The 18,982-nt window shown below is 40.5% G+C and overlaps 1 protein-coding gene across 1 annotated transcript in view; it reads right to left on the bottom strand.

Moving 5' to 3' along the window:
- LOC139345858 (collagen alpha-1(IX) chain-like) overlaps nucleotides 1–15,776 on the bottom strand; it is a 29,308-nt gene extending 13,532 nt beyond the window's left edge. Inside the window, exons 1-9 of the mRNA XM_070984719.1 lie at nucleotides 14,976–15,776; nucleotides 10,241–10,326; nucleotides 8,545–8,616; nucleotides 7,135–7,264; nucleotides 4,077–4,473; nucleotides 3,625–3,705; nucleotides 1,666–1,683; nucleotides 1,177–1,266; nucleotides 1,000–1,035 (exon numbers count right to left, since the gene is read on the bottom strand). Coding sequence (XP_070840820.1) covers nucleotides 1,000–1,035; nucleotides 1,177–1,266; nucleotides 1,666–1,683; nucleotides 3,625–3,705; nucleotides 4,077–4,473; nucleotides 7,135–7,264; nucleotides 8,545–8,616; nucleotides 10,241–10,326; nucleotides 14,976–15,004 — 939 coding nt within the window. The 5' untranslated portion in view covers nucleotides 15,005–15,776. The remainder of the gene's footprint in view (nucleotides 1–999; nucleotides 1,036–1,176; nucleotides 1,267–1,665; nucleotides 1,684–3,624; nucleotides 3,706–4,076; nucleotides 4,474–7,134; nucleotides 7,265–8,544; nucleotides 8,617–10,240; nucleotides 10,327–14,975) is intronic.
- Nucleotides 15,777–18,982: the final 3,206 nt, after the last annotated feature.

Raw genomic sequence — 18,982 nt, 5'->3', positions numbered from 1 at the left:
TCAGTGTTTCTTTGTCAGCCCCTCATAGTCAGTCAGTCAGTCAGTCAGTCAGTCAGTCTGGTGTTCCCTGCGATCCCACAATGATTTGAGACGCAATTTATTTGCATCTTACACAAAATGAAATTGGGCAAACTCTGCATCATGTTCAGTGGGTTTTGATTTTGGCCAGCTATCACTATGACCTGGCCTCAGATGAGCAGAGGAAAATAAATGGATGGCTTTAAGTTTGTATGCAGAAATTAAAGGTGGTTAAGCCTAAAGCAGACTCACATTTTGCTCTCTGACATAAACTGTTCGCATGTTAAGGTAGAAATCTGAAATTGTGTAACGCTGGCTTTCCATAGTACTGTTTGTATTAAATGTAATGTGGTTTAGAGTTCTGTTACCTGAAAGAGGCCAAACCCAACCCAAAATTTGATACTCACGACCCACCAGGTTCAGATTGGGTTTGACACCTGTCGTTGCACAAAGTTTCGGGCGCAGGTAGGGTTTGGATATGTTTATTTTCAATTGTACCAACAACGGCAACAGACGTGTCATGTCCAGTGGGGAAGAGGCAGACTTTAACCTCTGGGTTGAATTGGTCTGGCAAGCTAACATTCAATGATGGATGACATAAATATGGCTTTGGTTATGGGGTGGGATCATGTTTGGGTTATAGGCTCCTGCAGATTTCTACTGTTGTTGAAAAATATGTAAAAAGTATATTGATGTGTTAAAAATATCTCGGTTACCAACTGTCTGAATTCAAGACTGAATTCCAGAGTAAATATTTCTGGGTTGGCCTATAAATCAGTGTCATCTCTAGAACGAATAAATAATAAATAATGACCAATCATAGTGTCTTGGTTAATCTGTTTAGAAATCCTGTGGATGCTTGAAAAGGTAAAGTGAATGATTTCACTGAGGCATGACATGGCAAACAAACAAATGCACATAGAATGGATCAGAAGCCTGCACAGTGTTTTGTCAGAACATCATTTAGCGTTTCATACTTACAGGAACACCTGGACTGCCAGGAGAACCAGGAAGACCCTGCAGAGATGAATAAAACGGCATAGTTAAAGAACTCATAAAGACATACAGAGAGAAATGCTTGCCATGTGTTGATAGAAATGACTGAATGTTGAAGAATGTTTGTAGAATGAATGGCTTTATTGAGGAGCAAATACTTACATCTCTTCCATCTCTGCCATTTTCTCCTGCGGGCCCTCTGGGGCCCTCTGGGCCAGGGGCTCCTGGAGGGCCTTGGACTGATCTGTCAGGCTGAGAGTGGAGACAACCAGTCAGCAAATGACAGTAAAAACTATGAATATAGTTTTTAATGAAAAAGAGACTCATGATTTACCCAAAATGGTGGAATTCATTCTTTAGGTACATGTGTCTTTTGATAGTTTGCAGACATGGTTCTAATTTGGGACATTTCAGATATAATTTTCTCTATCTAGTCTTAACGAAGTTGATGAAAAGTCTTTCACATGTGAACTGGTGTAGAAATGTATGAATGGCTGACCTACACAACCCTGAAAAACCAAAACAAATAAAACCACCACCATGAATTAGATTTAGAACAAAGCAATGAGGTAATTAGGCAACCAAAGCACTGAAACAGATTATAGCTTAATATCAAAAAGCAAAAAGGAAGTAGAGTAGATAAATAAATACCTCAGCATTGGCATACATCTGAAGAAGCAAGAGAAATCAGATAAAGGGAGAGTTAGTGAAAGTAGTCACACCACCCTCACCAAAAGTGTCAGCAGAAGCGCACCTGTTCATTATCATAGTAGTGAGTATATCATGCTGTCATTTATACAGCCCACAGAACCAACACTCCCCATGTACAGAACCATCTCACAGCTGGATGCAGGAATGTTAGCCTGAAATCTAATAGAGAGCACCAGGCCAGGAAATAGTTCTGTCTATAGCGGGTAGGAATATTTGCATCTTGATACAAGAAACTGAATAAAAGCAATCACACTGCAGACTTTCTACAGAATGAGATATGAGACAGCAGAGCAGAATTTTCATCCTAGGCTACCAGTAATTCTTTCAGGCAGAAATCTCATTAATTGAGTTAAAGCCACGCTGAAATTAAAGATCATATTTAGTCATGAGTGTCATAAACCTTGCACAGCCCTTGCACAATGTGTGTGTGTTTTCATTTCAATATAACATTGTCCCAGCTCTCTTGTAAATCAATCTAACCAGCAGTCAAAGGCTTTCTCACTGATTTCCAATTAGTTTTTACTGTTGAATGACTTCTAACCACACCCATGCCAAACAATTCCTGTGTTTATTACTTGTGAGCAATCATCTACGGACAAGATGGTTGATGCTGTGTGACGGGAATAATGCTCTATATCAAGTAAATTTGGGTGTTATATCTTTGAGTGAGGGACATTACACAAATGCAATGTTATACAAGACACAAATTTGCCCATTGTAGTGCAAATTTGTGTATCAATTCAGGATCCTACTTCATACAGTATAGAAACGAGAGGAAAAAGGATAGAAGTGGAGATCCTGGTGGGTTCTGAGCTGAACACAAACACACAAGCAGTCTCCCACACATACGGTTGGTGCATCCATTTCCTGTAGCTAGATTACAGCACATATCTGTGCAGGTGGTGTATTGTGGTTATTGGTGGTCTACTGTTTGGACTGCATTAATGATCCAGCGGTCAAATTCAGGCAAATGTGCCATGGCGAACATTTGCATCGCTTGGTGTTTGAATACATCTTAAGAATTCCATGTCTGACTTTTAACTTTAATGTTGAAGCTAAAGAGTCACACTTGTTTCTGGCTAAAGAACAGAAACCCTGTGAAAAATGCAAAAGGTAAGAAAAGATGAAACAAACTTCTGAGGCTTATTGCTCATTACTAGCTAAAAAAAAAAATGAATGCTAAACTGATAATCAAGAAGCAGCACATGTGTGCCTAGACTAAGAAAGTGACTTTAGGCAGGGCAACATACTGTTCAATCAAGAAGTCTGGAAAAAAAAAACAAAAAAAAACTTATCCACATCTAGTGTGAGCAAAAACTTTGCAGCTTAGATGTAATCATGCAAAACCATGTTGCTGGCTGTTTGTGGGCCACATGTGGTGGGCCTGCTCATGCTGTATTCTGTGCTGAACTGAAATGAAACAGTGACCTCAAAAATCTGGCTGTGTGCGCACTGTGCAGGTTGGGTTTCTGATCTCACACTTTTCATTAGATTAAACTTCCACTTTGTTATTTAAGTTTGTCAGTTTGCTAACAAGCGTTTGTGTTTTGGCTCCATGCACTGAGGTTTAACACAGTCAATGAGATCATGTCTGCCTGGTCCTTAACAGCTCTGCCTCCAAGAAATGTTTGTAGAACTACAACTCCAACCTGCTGTTTGATTAAAAGAGCGAGAGAGAGACAAAACAATTCTAAATTGTCCAACTTGCAAATTGTTCTGGATGAACTGCAACCTCTGGATGTACTAAAGGAAACTGCTTGGCAAGTGTTTGTTACAGTTCTGCAACTCTATTTCAGCAGTTCTGCCCTGTTTTCTTCCAGCATGTTGGAAGCCCATCAACCTGAAGAAAACCACAAACCACAGCAGATGCTGAGCAGATCCCAGTCCTTGTTACTGTACCTCGGTGGCAGGCAGCTCATTGCAGCTCTCTCTCTGGGCTCTCTTTGGGTCACAGTGAATCAACATCCACTGGAGTTCAAACTGAAAGGACACGCTAAAGTTACAGCAAATAGACTACTATGCATTAATTTTCAGAAGTGACACTGACAAATAATCTTGAGACACCTTGTCATGCAACAGTTATTTCTTTGTAGTTTTGAATAAAGCAATCCTCTGTGGGTGAGTTTACACCAATGCTATTTTCTGCAGGGATTAAGTTTTGCTTTTTTTCCCCCACTGGAACCCAGCTGAGCAGCTTTGCTGTGACAGCAGCACTTGAGAATTATAGCCGAGCTCAGCACACATATAAACTAGAGTGTTTGTTCGCAGAAAGCACTATTTGATGATAGAGCTTGTAAGGAGAGTCTGTGAACATGATTAAATACAGCAGGCAATACTCCATCCTTGCTTACCACCACGGAGGCGTCGGGATCAGCATCCAGCCTGCCAATAAGAGTGTCTCCCTCTGTGTTGATTGGGCCTTTGCCCTTGATGGGTTTCTGATCCACAGGCTGGCAGTCCACATACAGAGTGACCTGGTCGCGCTCCACGCCAATCATCACTTTGTGCCACTTGGTGTTGAAGAGCACAGAAAGGCCGGGGAAGGTGACGGTCTGCAGGTTGCCATCGGCGCCCATCAGGAAGTACTCCAGAGCCTGCTGGTCGCCGTTCAGCCTCAGTCCGGCTTGCTTGTTGCCGTCTTCGTCCATTATTTGCCAGACATTCCATACCTTGTTCACTGTGTTCTTGATCATGCGGAAAGTCGCCATGAAGGAGTACTCGTCAGGGAAGCCACGAGGAAAGTTCAGCCTGAGGGGGATATTAAGCACAGAGGTTCCAATCAGGTCAGGGATAAGATAAAATAAAATCCTTTATTAATCCCACAGCAGGAAAACTGCAGTGTTATAGCAATAAGTGTAGTGTAATAGCAAAAGCACCAGTAAAAACAGGAAGATATGATAAATAGGTAAAAAAGTAAAACTGCTGTTAGAGAGTCCTGCATGAGGACATGTTCTCCATCAGAGATGATGGCTTAGTCACATCCCCCTTTTCCCACCACCTCCATCAGGCTGAGGGGTCATCCCAGGACAGAGCTGGTCTTCTTAACCAGTCCGTTAAGTCTCTTCTTGTCAGCAGTTGAAATGCTGCTGTCCCAGCAGACCACTCCATAGAAGATGGCTGGTGCCATCACAGAGTCAAAAAGGTGGAGCCCCCTGCACTCCACAAGAGTCGTCTCAGCAGATACAGGGTGTCTGGGTAGAATGTTCCAGTTCGTCAAACTCTTTGCTTTTTATATGCTTTTACTGAATAACGTTCAAAGGAAAAGCTCAAAGACAGCTCTCAACCAGCCAGGTTATATTCTCAAAATATCTTTTATGTCAAGGTTAAGCAAAAAATGAGAACAAAAAAAAAAAAAAAAAAACCCACCACTGAGCAATCAGCAAATCAAGAACAAGACGTGGATTAAAATAACTTAAAAGCTAGCCATCGCTGTCTTTGAAGGTCAAATACAAATAAATTTAAGCTACATCCTTCAAAGAAAGGTTTTAAAGCATGCTATTATATCACAAATGAGATACTATGAAAGAGGCTGCCTCTGCATATAAATCACTGCTTCAGTTACAACATGCAGTCCTGGTTAGCGTCCACAGTCTGGTGCTTTCTGTGTTTTTAACAAGCCAGATTCTCAGTAGGTGGTGCATTAATAGATGGGCGCTGCGACCAAACTTTTACCGTCTTGTAAACGATCAAGGTGAGGCAATAAAAAAAGTGTTTCCTGTAAGCCAGTAAAACAAACGAAGACCATGCTCTTGCTTTGCCTGAGGTGAAAAAGTCTCAAGTATGTGCTGCTTTTGGCCTGCAGCGAAAAGGGAGGGAGTGTGGCCTAAAGCTTGCTGGTAGGGACCGACTTCAAAGCACAGTCTGTGCCACTGGTCCTGCTGAGGAAATAAACATGTATTTACATTCAGTGACAGGCCTGAGTGGTGTAGATGCAGGGTGCCAGCGAGTTACATAACAGCTTCTAAGGAAAGCTGGTCTGCAGGAACAGATTAGCAAAAACAGACTGGAGCAGGCACACTGGGAAACACTGGGAGACATATTTGGTTATGTAAAGCCATTAACCTGCACTCTCTGTACTCAAGCTTTTTGACATTATGTCTTGGGTAGCATGTCTTTCTTGTGTGTTAAATAAAATGCAAAATGGCTCTATTTGATACTATTTTGAGACTGGGCAAAGTGTGAAGCCACCCCAGGACCACAGACCTTAAAGGGCCCCGCAGGTTCACTGTGTGTCATTTGTTATGCGGCAGTTTGATTAACTGAAACCATACAGTAGGGCCACTCCACCAATCGTACACATGAGGTTCATTTCACTCATCTACTCAGTCTGTCAGACTGGACGTTTACCAGGCGCTGAGGGTCAAATGAAAGATACTACTGAGATGCATTATGGGAAATGCAGGATCAGGCATTTTAAGAACTTGACTCATCTTAATGACTAAAGTAAGGATAGCTCAGCCTCTGCTACTTCAACATTGACTATTCTTTTGTCAAAAAAATAGCTGCAGTACATCTTTGATAATAATATCAACAAATCAGAAGGACCTTTTAGCGTGTACATTAAATGATTTATTTCGATTACAAAATGTCATGATGATGATGCTCATTTAACTTGCCATGAGGAGTACTACTCAGCCTGTAAAGAGTGGTATGATTACTCCTGTGGCCCTCCTGTTGATGTCACTGTGATGTCACCAGGTCAATCTCAGCTTGGATTTGAAATTAGAAATTTATAATTTTAATAACTTTAATAATAGTAATTTTTAATTGGCCTCCTTTTAAGAATCTGATTCTTGGAAGTCACCTGACTTTAAGTGAAATATTAAATGAGTTCTCGACTTCCCTTTTAAATTGATTAACCCTTTATAAGATCAGTTAATGGTTATTAAAATGGCTATCAATTTTCAGGATTATTTGATTAATTTATTTACTGTCTCAAAAACCATGACTTTTTTCAAGGGTGTGGGGTGTCTCAGTGGGGCTCACAGCTTATTTTCACCCCAGCCACGTTGCAACAACTAACCTTTAATTACAAACTAAAGAAGATCTGAACAGGAAGCCAGGGCTGTCTTTTTTCAGTCTAAACCTTTAAAGCAGCTTGTACAACAGACAATAAATCATTACTAAAAAGGCATGGATGTGCCTTCACTATACATTTCCTTCAAGCAAGGTCCAAATGCTACTTTTACGATCCCACACTACTCACACACATACACAAAATGCCTCTGCTCTGCCTTTCTGCCCAATATGTTCAGACATGTTTTTCTTTACCAATTATATGCTGCTCGCCATGCAGTAACATCTGTGCTGGACCTGTAATAATGCAACACCTGCATCAGGAGACCACTGCTAGCTCTCCACATGTGTGTGTTTTTATGTTTTCTTTTAAACCCTCTTTACTGTACTTACATGGTTGGAATTTGGAAGTTGGCCTCCCTGTCGAGGCGGTAGGCCACCTGGAGGGGAGTGGAGCCGTCCACCTTCCTAACACCTTTCAGAGGGATCACATCCAGCTGGAACTGGGTGATCAGATCAAAACCTATGAAGGATAATATGTGATGCATTTAATAATGATCATTATCATCTACTGTGTATTGTGCAGTGATAGTGTTGTGATTCAATAACAAAGGGCTACTACATGTATAGGAACAAACATCACAGGAAGTTAAATGCTTCTATCTTTAAGAATAATTCATTTTTAAGCTATTGGAATCATAGTATACAACAAGGACCTTGCTGCATTGAGATCATTTAATTACATGACCTTGATAAAAGAAATTATCTTGACAAAGCAGACAATTTATTTTTTTTTGGAGCAAGAGTAAAAGTCTGCAGCCATGCTAGTGTGAGGTTGCTTTGAGTTAAATGGCAACATTGGTTACCATGCTAACATGCTCACAAACACAATGCTAACATACATGATGTTAAACAGGCGTATGCTGTGCTCACCATCTTGGTTTAGCATTTGCAAATTAGCAAGAAACACAAAGTACAAGTGAAGGTGATGGGAAGGTCATTCAGTTTGCAGGTATTTACTCATAAATTAATCATTAACCAAGTCACTGAACAAATTAGAATTTTGACCCCATAGTGAGGCTAAATGATTACAATTTATCCTGAGGCTACTTGAATATGTGTGTAGTGCATTTCATGGCAATCCACCCAACAGTTGTTGAGACATTTCACTTTGAACCAAAAATCTCAACATAATGTTGGTGCTAGAGGAAAAGTGAGAAGATCACCAAAGTCATTAGAATTCATCCTCGGGATACCATGAAAATTTCATGGTAATCCATCTATTAGTTGATGATTTCAGTCTGGATCAAAGGGGTGGACCAACCAGCATAGCATTAAGGCATTTTATTATCATAATGATATCATTATTTCACAGTTATAGGAAATGTATGATAAAGCTTATGATGAGGTGAGGAAACAAAAGTGAATCCAATGGCAAATAAACAACCTTTCAGTTTAACAATGCATTACTTTTTCAAAGGGTTCAGAGCAGAACGTGTGCAGATGTGTTACTGAGGTGCACTGTTTGAAACAGAGCAGTGGTGAGCAATTACAATCTTGCTGAGTTCGAATTGTTCCAACTAAAAATCTGTAAAGCCCAAGTGGAACATTTTATTTGCCTCATTTGAAATCTAAAGGTGTCTTGAGGCGTTAGGCAGCCCACCCTTTTCAACTAATTAAACTTACCACCTTCCTTTGTATAGTCCATTTTCTCTTCTAGGGATTCTACAGGCTTAAGCTTGTGATTTTATGACACTGCTGCCTTCACTTTCGTTTGAATACAACCCAACTGCACGTCATTACCTGGAAGGTCATCTTGTCCGCTCCTCACTGGTGGGCAGACGGTATCACCATCCAATCGGTTGAGATCCAGTTCTGACAGGACAAAAACAAAAAAAAGAAAGAAAGAGAGAGAGAGAAAAAAATCTTGTTAGACCTGTTGTTTGCTGAATTTGACAAAAACACTATATTACCTTTCAGTTTAATTCAGTTGGCGTATTCCAGGAGACAGATACAAGGAAACAGCAAGATCTTTAATGTCAGAGTGAATTAACATCACAATGCACTGCCATGCATTTTTAATGTGAGCTTCTCTTACAACTACACTTACAGTGTTTCACATGTTCCAAAGCACAAACGCAGACTAATTAACACAGTCTTTGAGATTTATGATGCAGACTGTTTAGACACCTCTTGCGGTCTAAATACGACATCAGAGACAGAAACATAATAATGATGAACATCGCAGTTACTGTTGCATGACTGTGTCCAAAGCCATTTGTCATCAGAAACATTTTACTGCAGAAGGTCAATATGGCAGGTGAGCCACTTTCCTTTTATTTATGTGTATGATTTATTAAGATGGACCGCTCCTTTGGTGCAAACTGCAACCTGCAATACATCACACTGCCATTTGATTTCAGCTCTCATCATTACTGTGTCTGAGATTTTTTTTTTTTTAATCTTTACTTTAATGTCAGCAGAGATTTTGTTTTATTAATCTACAAAATAAAAGCGTAGCTTAGTGGCCTACTTTTTGATTGCCAATAAAATGACGATAATACAAATCATGTGTCAATTCAGAAAACAACGTTCTGTTGGTCAGCTGTAACACTCGACTGTTTAGTACTTGGTTCACATTTTGCAGGTCCCAAGATGTGTTTAAAACAGCCCTCAAAGACTTCACCCTCACTGGGGTATTTCGTACAGTGGAAAATCAATTCCTGAGATGTGTCAGAAGAGGGCACTATTCCTGAGTCGCTGCACTGCTGTTATGAAGGGGAAAAGCCTCTGAAAAAACTCCATGGAACAAGGCTGGTGACAGCCAGAGGGCCTCCCCAGTCAATAACCTGAGTCAGCTCGTTTACGGTGAATGGCATGAACACAGCACATCTGGAAGCCGTTCCCAGATCGCACATAACTGCTGAGAAATGAGATAAAGTGGTGAGACGGTATTTATAATCCCGTATTTACTACCACTAAACACTTATCTGACTGTGCGTGTCGGCCTCAAGTTGTTAAAGTTACTGCCTGCCGCAGCATTACACCCAGAAAGCCTGTCATTAGTGCAATGAGCGGGAGATGAACCACAATTAAGGTGTCACATGCAGTTGCATGTGTGCGCCAGGACAGCGAGGTAAAATTTCAAAAAGCAGCACAGCTACTGTATCCAGCACTGACTGCGCGTCAAGGTTAGCTTTATTGTGTCCCCAAACAACACAGAATGGACTCGTTGTGATTATCAGAGGGGGACATTTAATCTGATTTAATCCTACAACACAGACCAGCACGGTGTGTCTGCTGTTTCTGGCCTTTGCTTTGTGAGTTGTGATAAAGAGAATGACCTAGCAACAGTCAACATGCGGACGGTAACATTAACCTGAGTCTTCTTTGTCTGTGTTTACCAGACAAACAGTTTCACAGTCATGGTGGCATTCATGCAAAATACACTGATGTTGTGATGTGTCAGTGATTGTGCGTTGCACAGTGTGTGACTTACGTCCTAGTGCTGGAGCAAGGAGGAGGGAAAGCAGAGCCATCAAGACAGGGGAGCATGGCGACATTGATAGATGCCATGCTCGCTTTCTGTTCAGGAATGATGGAGAAAATCAGCATTCAGTCATGCATCTAATTCTCTTTGACAGTTTCTTTGAGTCTGAATCAATGAAACACCACAGGGATGACATGAAGCACTTTGCTGTGTCCTCCATGCCCATCCTGAGCACGGAAACAGAAAGGAAAAGTTTACAGCGTTCCTTCAAACTCATCCAGTGAAAATAAAAGATTACCCTAAGTGGAATATGACAATCAATGCAGTCAAGTGAGAATGTCACAACATCACATAGAGGTGGAATAGTTGTTTGAAAAATACATTTTTGAAATTAATAATATGGATTATTACTCCATTTCTACATGTTTCTGATACAGATCCCACATGGTCTATCCTCATTTAAGCTAAACTTCATTTTATATTTGATGAAATGTAGCCATAGAACTACTGTTAAATGGCATTCTACCATTACTTTGCTAAACTGGTCATTTCAAATATTTCAATTATCTGTGGTCAAAATATCACAGTTGCTGTAATAATTTTCAAATGGGCTAACCTGTGTTAGGACATTTTTTGGTTTTATGGCCTGCAACTTCACTGTTTTGGTTCACTCTCACCAGCTTGCAGAACACCAGACAGCAGACAGACACAGTTGGAGAGCATAGTAGAGTATTTAGAAGCTAATGAGCTTGATATTTTGCTCAGGAGTTGGTGGAGACCAAAAACTAAACTATAAGGACTAAAGACTTGCTTTCATCAAGAAAGCTCTGTGTCTGCTGGATATGTAAATAAGCAGATATTTACTAGTATTTGCTATGTTAATATAAAAGGACATATATCAATGTTGTGTTCACAGCTTGTTTCTGCTGCACCCATGTAGTTAAAAATCAGTTAATGCATTTTTAACAAAACTTTAAGTTAAACATGGAAGTTTATTCTTTACTTTAAAAACAGAATTTTGAAAAAACAGTCCCAACTCAAGGTCCACTGAGCTTTTATTTCCAGTTCTTTCAAGCTTCTCAGCAGCAATATGTTTGTAACCATATATATGCACAGCAACTGAGCCCTGGAGAAATCTAGTAAGTGGACCTTGAGTTAAGATTAATTTTTCAAAAAGTTGCTAAGCCTTAATTAATTTTTCATTTTTACATCTTATAGTGCTCATTATAAAGCAGGCTAGCTCATGCCTAGTTTGACTGGTTTGAGACCAGATCATCATTCAGGTCATACAGACTTGTCAACCTCTTGACCGCTTGCCTTTAACTGGGCACCATCTAATGTTACTTAGCAAGACAGACTGTTGCACCTTGGCTCCACCCATTCAGGTCTAAACCAGTCAGATCATTTCTGCCCTCCGAGCACTCAGGTAAGAGACAGACTGGGGTTTTCAGCAAAACTCTGATCTGTCATCAGCACAGCTTTCTTGCTGATGACATTAATCACTACAAGCCTTCCAAATGAAATACATTTACTGAATCTATCAATGAACATGGCTATTATTACTTCATTATTAAGTGGAAAGATTAAGTGGAGGTGTGGATTTCTGCTCCACTCAAGTAGGCTTATATCTGTATACGCACTTTTATGTAGTGGAGAAGGTGGATGATAAATGACAGCAATGGCCCTGCAGCTTTTCCAAGGTGATCTTACACAGCAGTGCAAAGCAGTGGTACATTTTGTCCACACTTTCACCAGCATTAGCACACTCTCCTCCTTTTATGTGTGCCCTGAGATGTGACAGGTAGCCGTGGAAATCCCAAATCCATCATGAACATGACTGATAGTGATAGTGAGGACTCTTTTCGAAAGGCAAAGGTTGTTCCTCATCAATCTGAGAAATGAATGAGGTAGGAGTGGTGTGACTGAGGGCGTAACCCATCTTCACTGTGTCAGATCACTTGCAAATGTGCGTGCTTGCTTGAGGAGCGCGCGTGTGTGTGTGTGTGTGTGTGTGTGTGTGTGTGTGTGTGTGTGTGTGTGTGTGTGTGTGTGTGTGTGTGTGTGTGTGTGTGTGTGAGTTCACTGTCATAGAAATGACTAATGGCTAAGTCAGCAAGGTTTGCCTTCAGAGGAGGCACTGGGCTCTAACATTATGCCCTTCATGTTAAAGGAGCATCTTCAGAGCCCCAGTGGAACTGGCTGTCTGCCCTCCACGCCAATCCATCTACAGTCTAGCTTGGCGCAACGACACGTCACTGATGAAATGTAATAAAGGGAAACTTTTGCAGGTACAGCCTTCATATTTACAAACCCATAGTTATTTGGGAATAAGTTAATATTTTGGGAAATAAGCTAATCGGCTTTCTTGCTGAGAGTCAAGCGAGAAGATCAATAACACTTGTATTTTCTGTTGAATACTGTATGAAGGATATAGTTATCATAACTTAGCAGAGGTAAAAATATCCACGATATATACCACCAGTTGTCTATTTTTTGATTAAGCTTTTGTACAGATTAGAGATGTTAATTAGTGAGTTTGGGTGGACAGAATTTTTTTTGCTCCCGCTTCCTCATAGACTATTAGGCTAAGCTAATGGGGACATTTTCAGAAATTTAAGACTGGTCAGTAGTGTTAGGCCAGCAGTGTTTCACACATTTCTGAAAAACAATAAAGAAAGTTGAACAGTTTCATAACAACAACAACAACAACAACAACAAGACTTATTTTAGGTGATAAAAGTTAGCCACCCTACCCCCAGGCTAACTGTGAACACAGTAACAAACAGTGACACCTGTTGACCAGTGGCAGAAAGTGACACAAAGAGGAAAACGTGGCTCATAACTTGTGATTGCTAACAATAATAAAACAAGCAACGAGAAAGAAAGTAGTTTTTAGAGAATGCAATACTACTAAACTATCCTGAGCCTGACTGACGAGTCAGCTCTGAGCTTTGGCACATTGAGAACTCAGACTCTTAGCTCTGCTGGCTTGAGGCTTTTATATGGTTGCACTCTTCTTTGAATTGAAATGTCCTTGTGGCTGTTGAATTAGTCAAGAAGGCCAACAGGACAGAATGAATGGGGCTAAGTGGTTTGACACGGTTTCTTGGTCAGCCATATTTTAATTTGAAAAAAGTCTTCACTGACTCCAGATTTATGGCAAACAAGTCCAACATAAGATAATGACAAGAGATAGACTGCTTTCAGCAACAGATGAATATAGAAATCTGAAGCTGACTATTAATTTACTTTAAGCCATAGTCAAAGCCTATCTTTGTGAAACCATATATTCAATGGACAGATATAAAAGTGGTATCAATCCTCTCATCTAATTCTTGACACAGCATGTCAGACTCTTTACTTTAAGAGAGGTAACCATGAGCATGAAGCAAATGAACACCAATATGGACCAAATCAAAACTATTTTCTGCAAATTGTGATTTGTATTTTGTATTTTGTTGTCCTTAAATAATCTCATAATTGTACTATGCGCTTATCTCACTATATTAAGTCACACTTGTAGCTCAGTGTTTTACAAATGAAAAGGAAAGTTTTGAAAAGCATATGCCTTGCTTTTTTCTTTGGTATAAAATTAATATAGTTCTTTTCAGGCAATATGTACACTCACTCTTAGGCTAATATGACGACTGTTCAAAAACAATCGCTGCTTGATGGTTTGCATAGCAGGCAAAGAAATTGTCAGGGGTACGTTTTCACTGTAAGTAATGACATCAAAGCCAAGATTAGGTGGATTTAGAGAATTGTCAGCTGTCTTCGCGGAGGCTTATGTGCCACCACACTAACATGAAATGCTGTCAAACAAGCACCCACATCACATTTATAAAAGTATAGATGTATACATGTGTGTAATGTGCATCCTACAAGATGAAAGGTCCTATTTTAGAGATGCGGTTTCACACACAAACACACAGTGTGGGCACACTTCAAATGTGACGAAAACACACACAAAAAAATCCCCAAATATATTCCAGTAAATATCCCATCATGAAAGCAATCAGTCAAGTCAATTAGGTAATGACATGTCATCTTCTTTAATTCCCGACATTCATCAACATTTGATGGGACTTTCCCTTCGCTGCCACCCATGTTGTGATGTCCCATAGGTGCTCCAAAAAAGTTGAGAGTGAGCCAACACACCTGGCGTGATTTCTGCTCTCTCATTTGTCTTAATTAGTCCAATGGATCGCTGCTGAGCATGAAGCAATCAGCTGTCCGATACACTCTTGTTAAAGTTGATTGTCACAGAAAATGCAAGTACAAAGACACTGAGTGAGAAATGTGTGAAAATGTCTTAACAGATGGCGATGCTGTAGGCGTTTATCAAATATTAATTCAGTCATTCAGGCTTTGTCCCAACAAATTAAATGGAAACACCGAAAGGCTAAAGACCGGAAGCTTGGTGTTTATCACTTAAGAGCTTTTTCCCCTTTTACTTTGTTGAAATGTCACACAGTAGAGGTTTACAGGCTGCATGTGTGCGTGTGTGGCCCAGATTAAAAGGCAAATGGCCAGCTTCGTTAATCTATGATAAGCTACAGATCTTTTGCACCCATAAAGTCACTGAGTTATCAGAATGCTGGAAAATGTAAATGTGCCCGTGTTCGACATGAAGATTAGAAATACATTACTCGTGAACACCCAGCCTGAAATGGGCCTTCGTTATCATGGAAATGACACAAAAAGCTCAAAGACAAAGGTTGCTGATGAAATCAAACATTTTTACCTCGTCAAACCAGAGCTGTGGAAGGCCATGTTTCACTCCCCTCCGTGACGAGAGACAGACAGGCTCAGCAATGAGACACAGTGGTGAGATGCAGGAGCAGAAGGATCCACAGACATGAAATTCCCCCTGAAGTCAGTCCTACCTGCGCATGTTGAGGACTGACTGAGAGACACAGCGCAGAGGATGCTCAAGCATTTTCTGAGGCCACATAAAAGTTTGCTCAATGGGTTCCCATTGGCCGGCAGTTCTTCAGGAGGTGGTTACTACTTTTTATTACCAACACTTAAGAAGATGCAGAAGCCCATGGGCCTCTGTGTATAACCCCCCGCTCTGCTTCTTTTCTTTGCAGTGCCTCCTAATGACACGTATGCCTCTATGTAATTCTCTTGATAATTATCGTCAGGATAGGGAAGAAGCAGCCAGTGAGTGATGAAATGTGGATTTCATAATCACGTGTACTCATCAGCATAGCTGCAGAAGGCATGTTAGCCTGCAGTGTTGACGTGAAGAAACCTTGTCATTACCTGGAGGGCCTCAGGCAGACTTGCTGTTTATGTATCCTGCATGTTATGTAATTGATTCTATGGTGTTTGATCTGTGATTTTTGTTGCACTTCAGAAGATCTGAGGGCCTAAAACGAGCTGCGATGTGCCTGTTCCTTGCAGGAATATCACATTATCCCACATCAGAAAGTACTCAGTGACATTCTTCATTGCAAGTGTGATGTGAAAAGTGATAACAGCTGATGTCCAGGAGCATGATGATTACACTGATTCGGACATATTCTGATTGAGGGTACATTCCACATGTAAAACATAAATATTTCTCCAGTATTTTGAATCTAAAACTGTTTTCCTGCATGTCTATGTTGGTTTATTGGTTTATTGATCCTGGCAGTTGCTATCCCTCTATGATATTTGGGATCAATTACATCCCAGTCATTGGATTCTCTGCAATTTACTATGGTAAAGAATAAAGTATTTGTTACTGTATCATATTGCTTGAATTGATTGTTTTTGTACCTACACCACGATGCACGTCTGTAGAGGGAAATTAGATAGAGCGACCAGCCCTCCTCAGAGATCTGGCGGAGAGATCATGTGTCCAGCCTGGATAATTGAGAGCTCATGCCCTCGATGAGGGAGCAGGGACAGACTGTGCGGGCAGAGGAAAAGAGAAAACAGTTTGTGATTATTCATCCACGCGGCAGACCCCATGACTAGTAGACTTGTGACCAGGAGTCACATACACCAAGGCCCTCCAGTCAGAGAACAGCTTGGTAGTGTATTGGAATTATAAAAACAGGAAGGTTGTGGTCACAAAGCCACAGTAAACAAGCTGTGGTCCCCCAAAATTTAGGCTTGGTGGAAGTGACACCTCTGCACCCTGGTAGGTTTTGGATGCAGTAATGTAACAAGACAGTAATGGTTGGTTTGAAGGTAACTGATATAATACAACACAATTAGTTATTTGGCAGACGCTTTTATCCAAAGTGACGTGTATATGAATTCACACACCGATGGAGCAGCACTGGGGACAGTTTTTGGGGTTCAGTATCTTGCCCAAGGATACTGCAGCATGTGGACTGCTGAGGCCAGGGACCGAACCACCAACCTCCTGACTGGTAGATGACCACTCTACCTCCTGAGCCACAGCCGCCCCATAACACTATCTTCACTTTCATGAAGCACTTTCATTTAGATTCAGCTTTTGCTTTAGAAATTTAATCAGATTAGTGTTGCTTGAGAGCTCCAATATTGCTGCTAAATCATTCTTTGGCACAGATTAAAGTAGATAGATGCAGAAAAGGGACAAATTAAAGGAAAAAACAACATAAAGTTTCTCTGGTAATGTGGTGCTTTAAATTTAGTACATATCAAGACATGAATTTCCAGAAAATCAATAAAAGAGAATGCAAATTAATGCCTGTTTCAATTCACAACTGTGGATGCAAACGTTAGGAGTTAGTTCATCAAGACAAATGGTTGGTCTAATGTGCCAGTAAAGCATTGCAGAGTAAGATGGTGCAACCATTTGACATCATTGAAAGAACACAAGGCAGACCTCAGATGAATGAAAAATGGTTAAGCCTGATGGAAAGATGTCATTTATACTTGTCTCATATATCACTGTCCTGATGCGGATTTCCTTCCCTTCAGTAGAGCAGAAGCTTCGGTGGATGTTTAAGTCACATGCCTCATGGATATCATAATGTATCCGCTAAGCCTGTGCAAATTCAACATGCACAAAAAAAAAACATGGATGGAAACGCTCTTATCGATTCTCCGAGTGTGTGGGACTCTTCGTGAGGCATGATGCTGTTCATCTCTCCAGAAGAGTTCCTCATGCTCGGAGAATCTTGACTTGACAAAGGATATTCCCTCATTTGATGTTTTGGTGATGGCGGTGGACAGCGCTGTCTAACATGTCACTTCAGAATCTCCCATAGGTGTTAAACTGGGCTGACACCAGGTGACTGTGAAGACTATAGTAAGATTCACATCGCTGTCATACTCATCAAACCATCCAGTGAGCCTTTGTGTCCTGCGTGTCTGCATTATTTTTTTCTGTATGTCACACGTCTGTATACTACATCAGTTTGTCATAGTTCTCACTGACAATATGCACTGAGTTGAGGATGAGGTGGGTGTGTGTGATCACCCCGCCTTTAGATTACATCACCAGAGAGCGCTTTTCTGCCAAATCAAGTGAAAAGCAAAATGCAGTTAATAGGATATAACCATTGCTATCCCCTGTAGTTATACTTTCATAGACCAGAAATAATCATCCAAATCTGGACCTGTGTGAAAATTGGTGTCCTTGCGGTGTAACCTCTCTTAATTTTTTTTGTCTTTTCCTTTTTTTTTCTCCCAGACTATATGGTCATCTGGGCTCTGGCAAAAATCTGAAAAAGAAAAAAAAAAAAAAAATCAATAGTGCTTCTCTCTTAATCAAGGGTGCTCGGAGCTTATGGCAGAACGCCATGAGAGAAAAGCAGCAATTGACTTTGGCTTTCTGAAGGGGAAGGTGAAGCTGGGAACACAGTCATCCTGCATCGCTCACTTGGTGCAGCAGAGAAACACCCAGAGAGAGAGAAATCATTTCCTATTGTTGACAACTGTTAAACACACAGTTACTAACTCCACCAGCTTATGGGTCATGGACATTTTTATTCATTTGTAGTTACATAATCCTACGCTCCCCCTTATCTGAAAAGTGATTAGTCTGTGAGGAGTTGTTTAACCAGGACAGATGGCATTTTAATTGCAGTACCTGACTGCCAGGAACAAATGAGACAGTGCTGGTTAGTGCTTGCTATCCATTGTTACTTTGCTGATATGCAGCTTCTTAAAGAACAAAATCTACATTAGATATCTGTTCTGTTTTACTCCTTAAATCCTTACGGTCAAACAAAAATACCATGTTTATTCTTCAGGTTTGAGCTTTCTTTTATCATACACTGTTTCCATTGAGCTCCTGGCTTACACACTGTATGTGTATCAGTGTGTTTAACGCTCTCTGTCATCTTCTTGCTTTTAATTCACTTATTCTACAGCTCTTTCATGCATATTCACCTTCAAAAGTCTGTGGGAAAATCAATTTTTGACCTCATCCTCGCTGACTGAAAAGAAGGCAACATAACACCCGCACTGTGCTGCACCAGCTATGCGTAATTTTAAATGTAGCCTAAGGCTGATATTACATACTAATGTTATTGTGTCGACAGGCGAATATAATGTTTACAACTCTCTAATTATCATCCACTAACTGATAACAGTTTCCCAGTGAAGGCTATCCTTACATGTTTATAATTACAATTTCTTCTGCCTAAAACGAGGATAGCGTTAAATGAACCTGTGCTGTAGTTGACAGTTAACTTCAAGCAGCGCTGTCACTGTTGTTATTTTACACTAACTAGATAAAGGTTGTATCTGTCACTTGATCATCGTGCTTTGTCCTTGTCCCTCTTTGCTGTTATTTGGTGAGTAACATTAGCTATTTTTAGC

This window comes from Chaetodon trifascialis, chromosome 17 (assembly GCF_039877785.1).
Source record: "Chaetodon trifascialis isolate fChaTrf1 chromosome 17, fChaTrf1.hap1, whole genome shotgun sequence".
Lineage (NCBI taxonomy): Eukaryota > Metazoa > Chordata > Actinopteri > Chaetodontiformes > Chaetodontidae > Chaetodon > Chaetodon trifascialis.
Note: the sequence above shows the minus strand (reverse complement) of the source record. Positions and strands in the feature narration are given on the sequence as shown.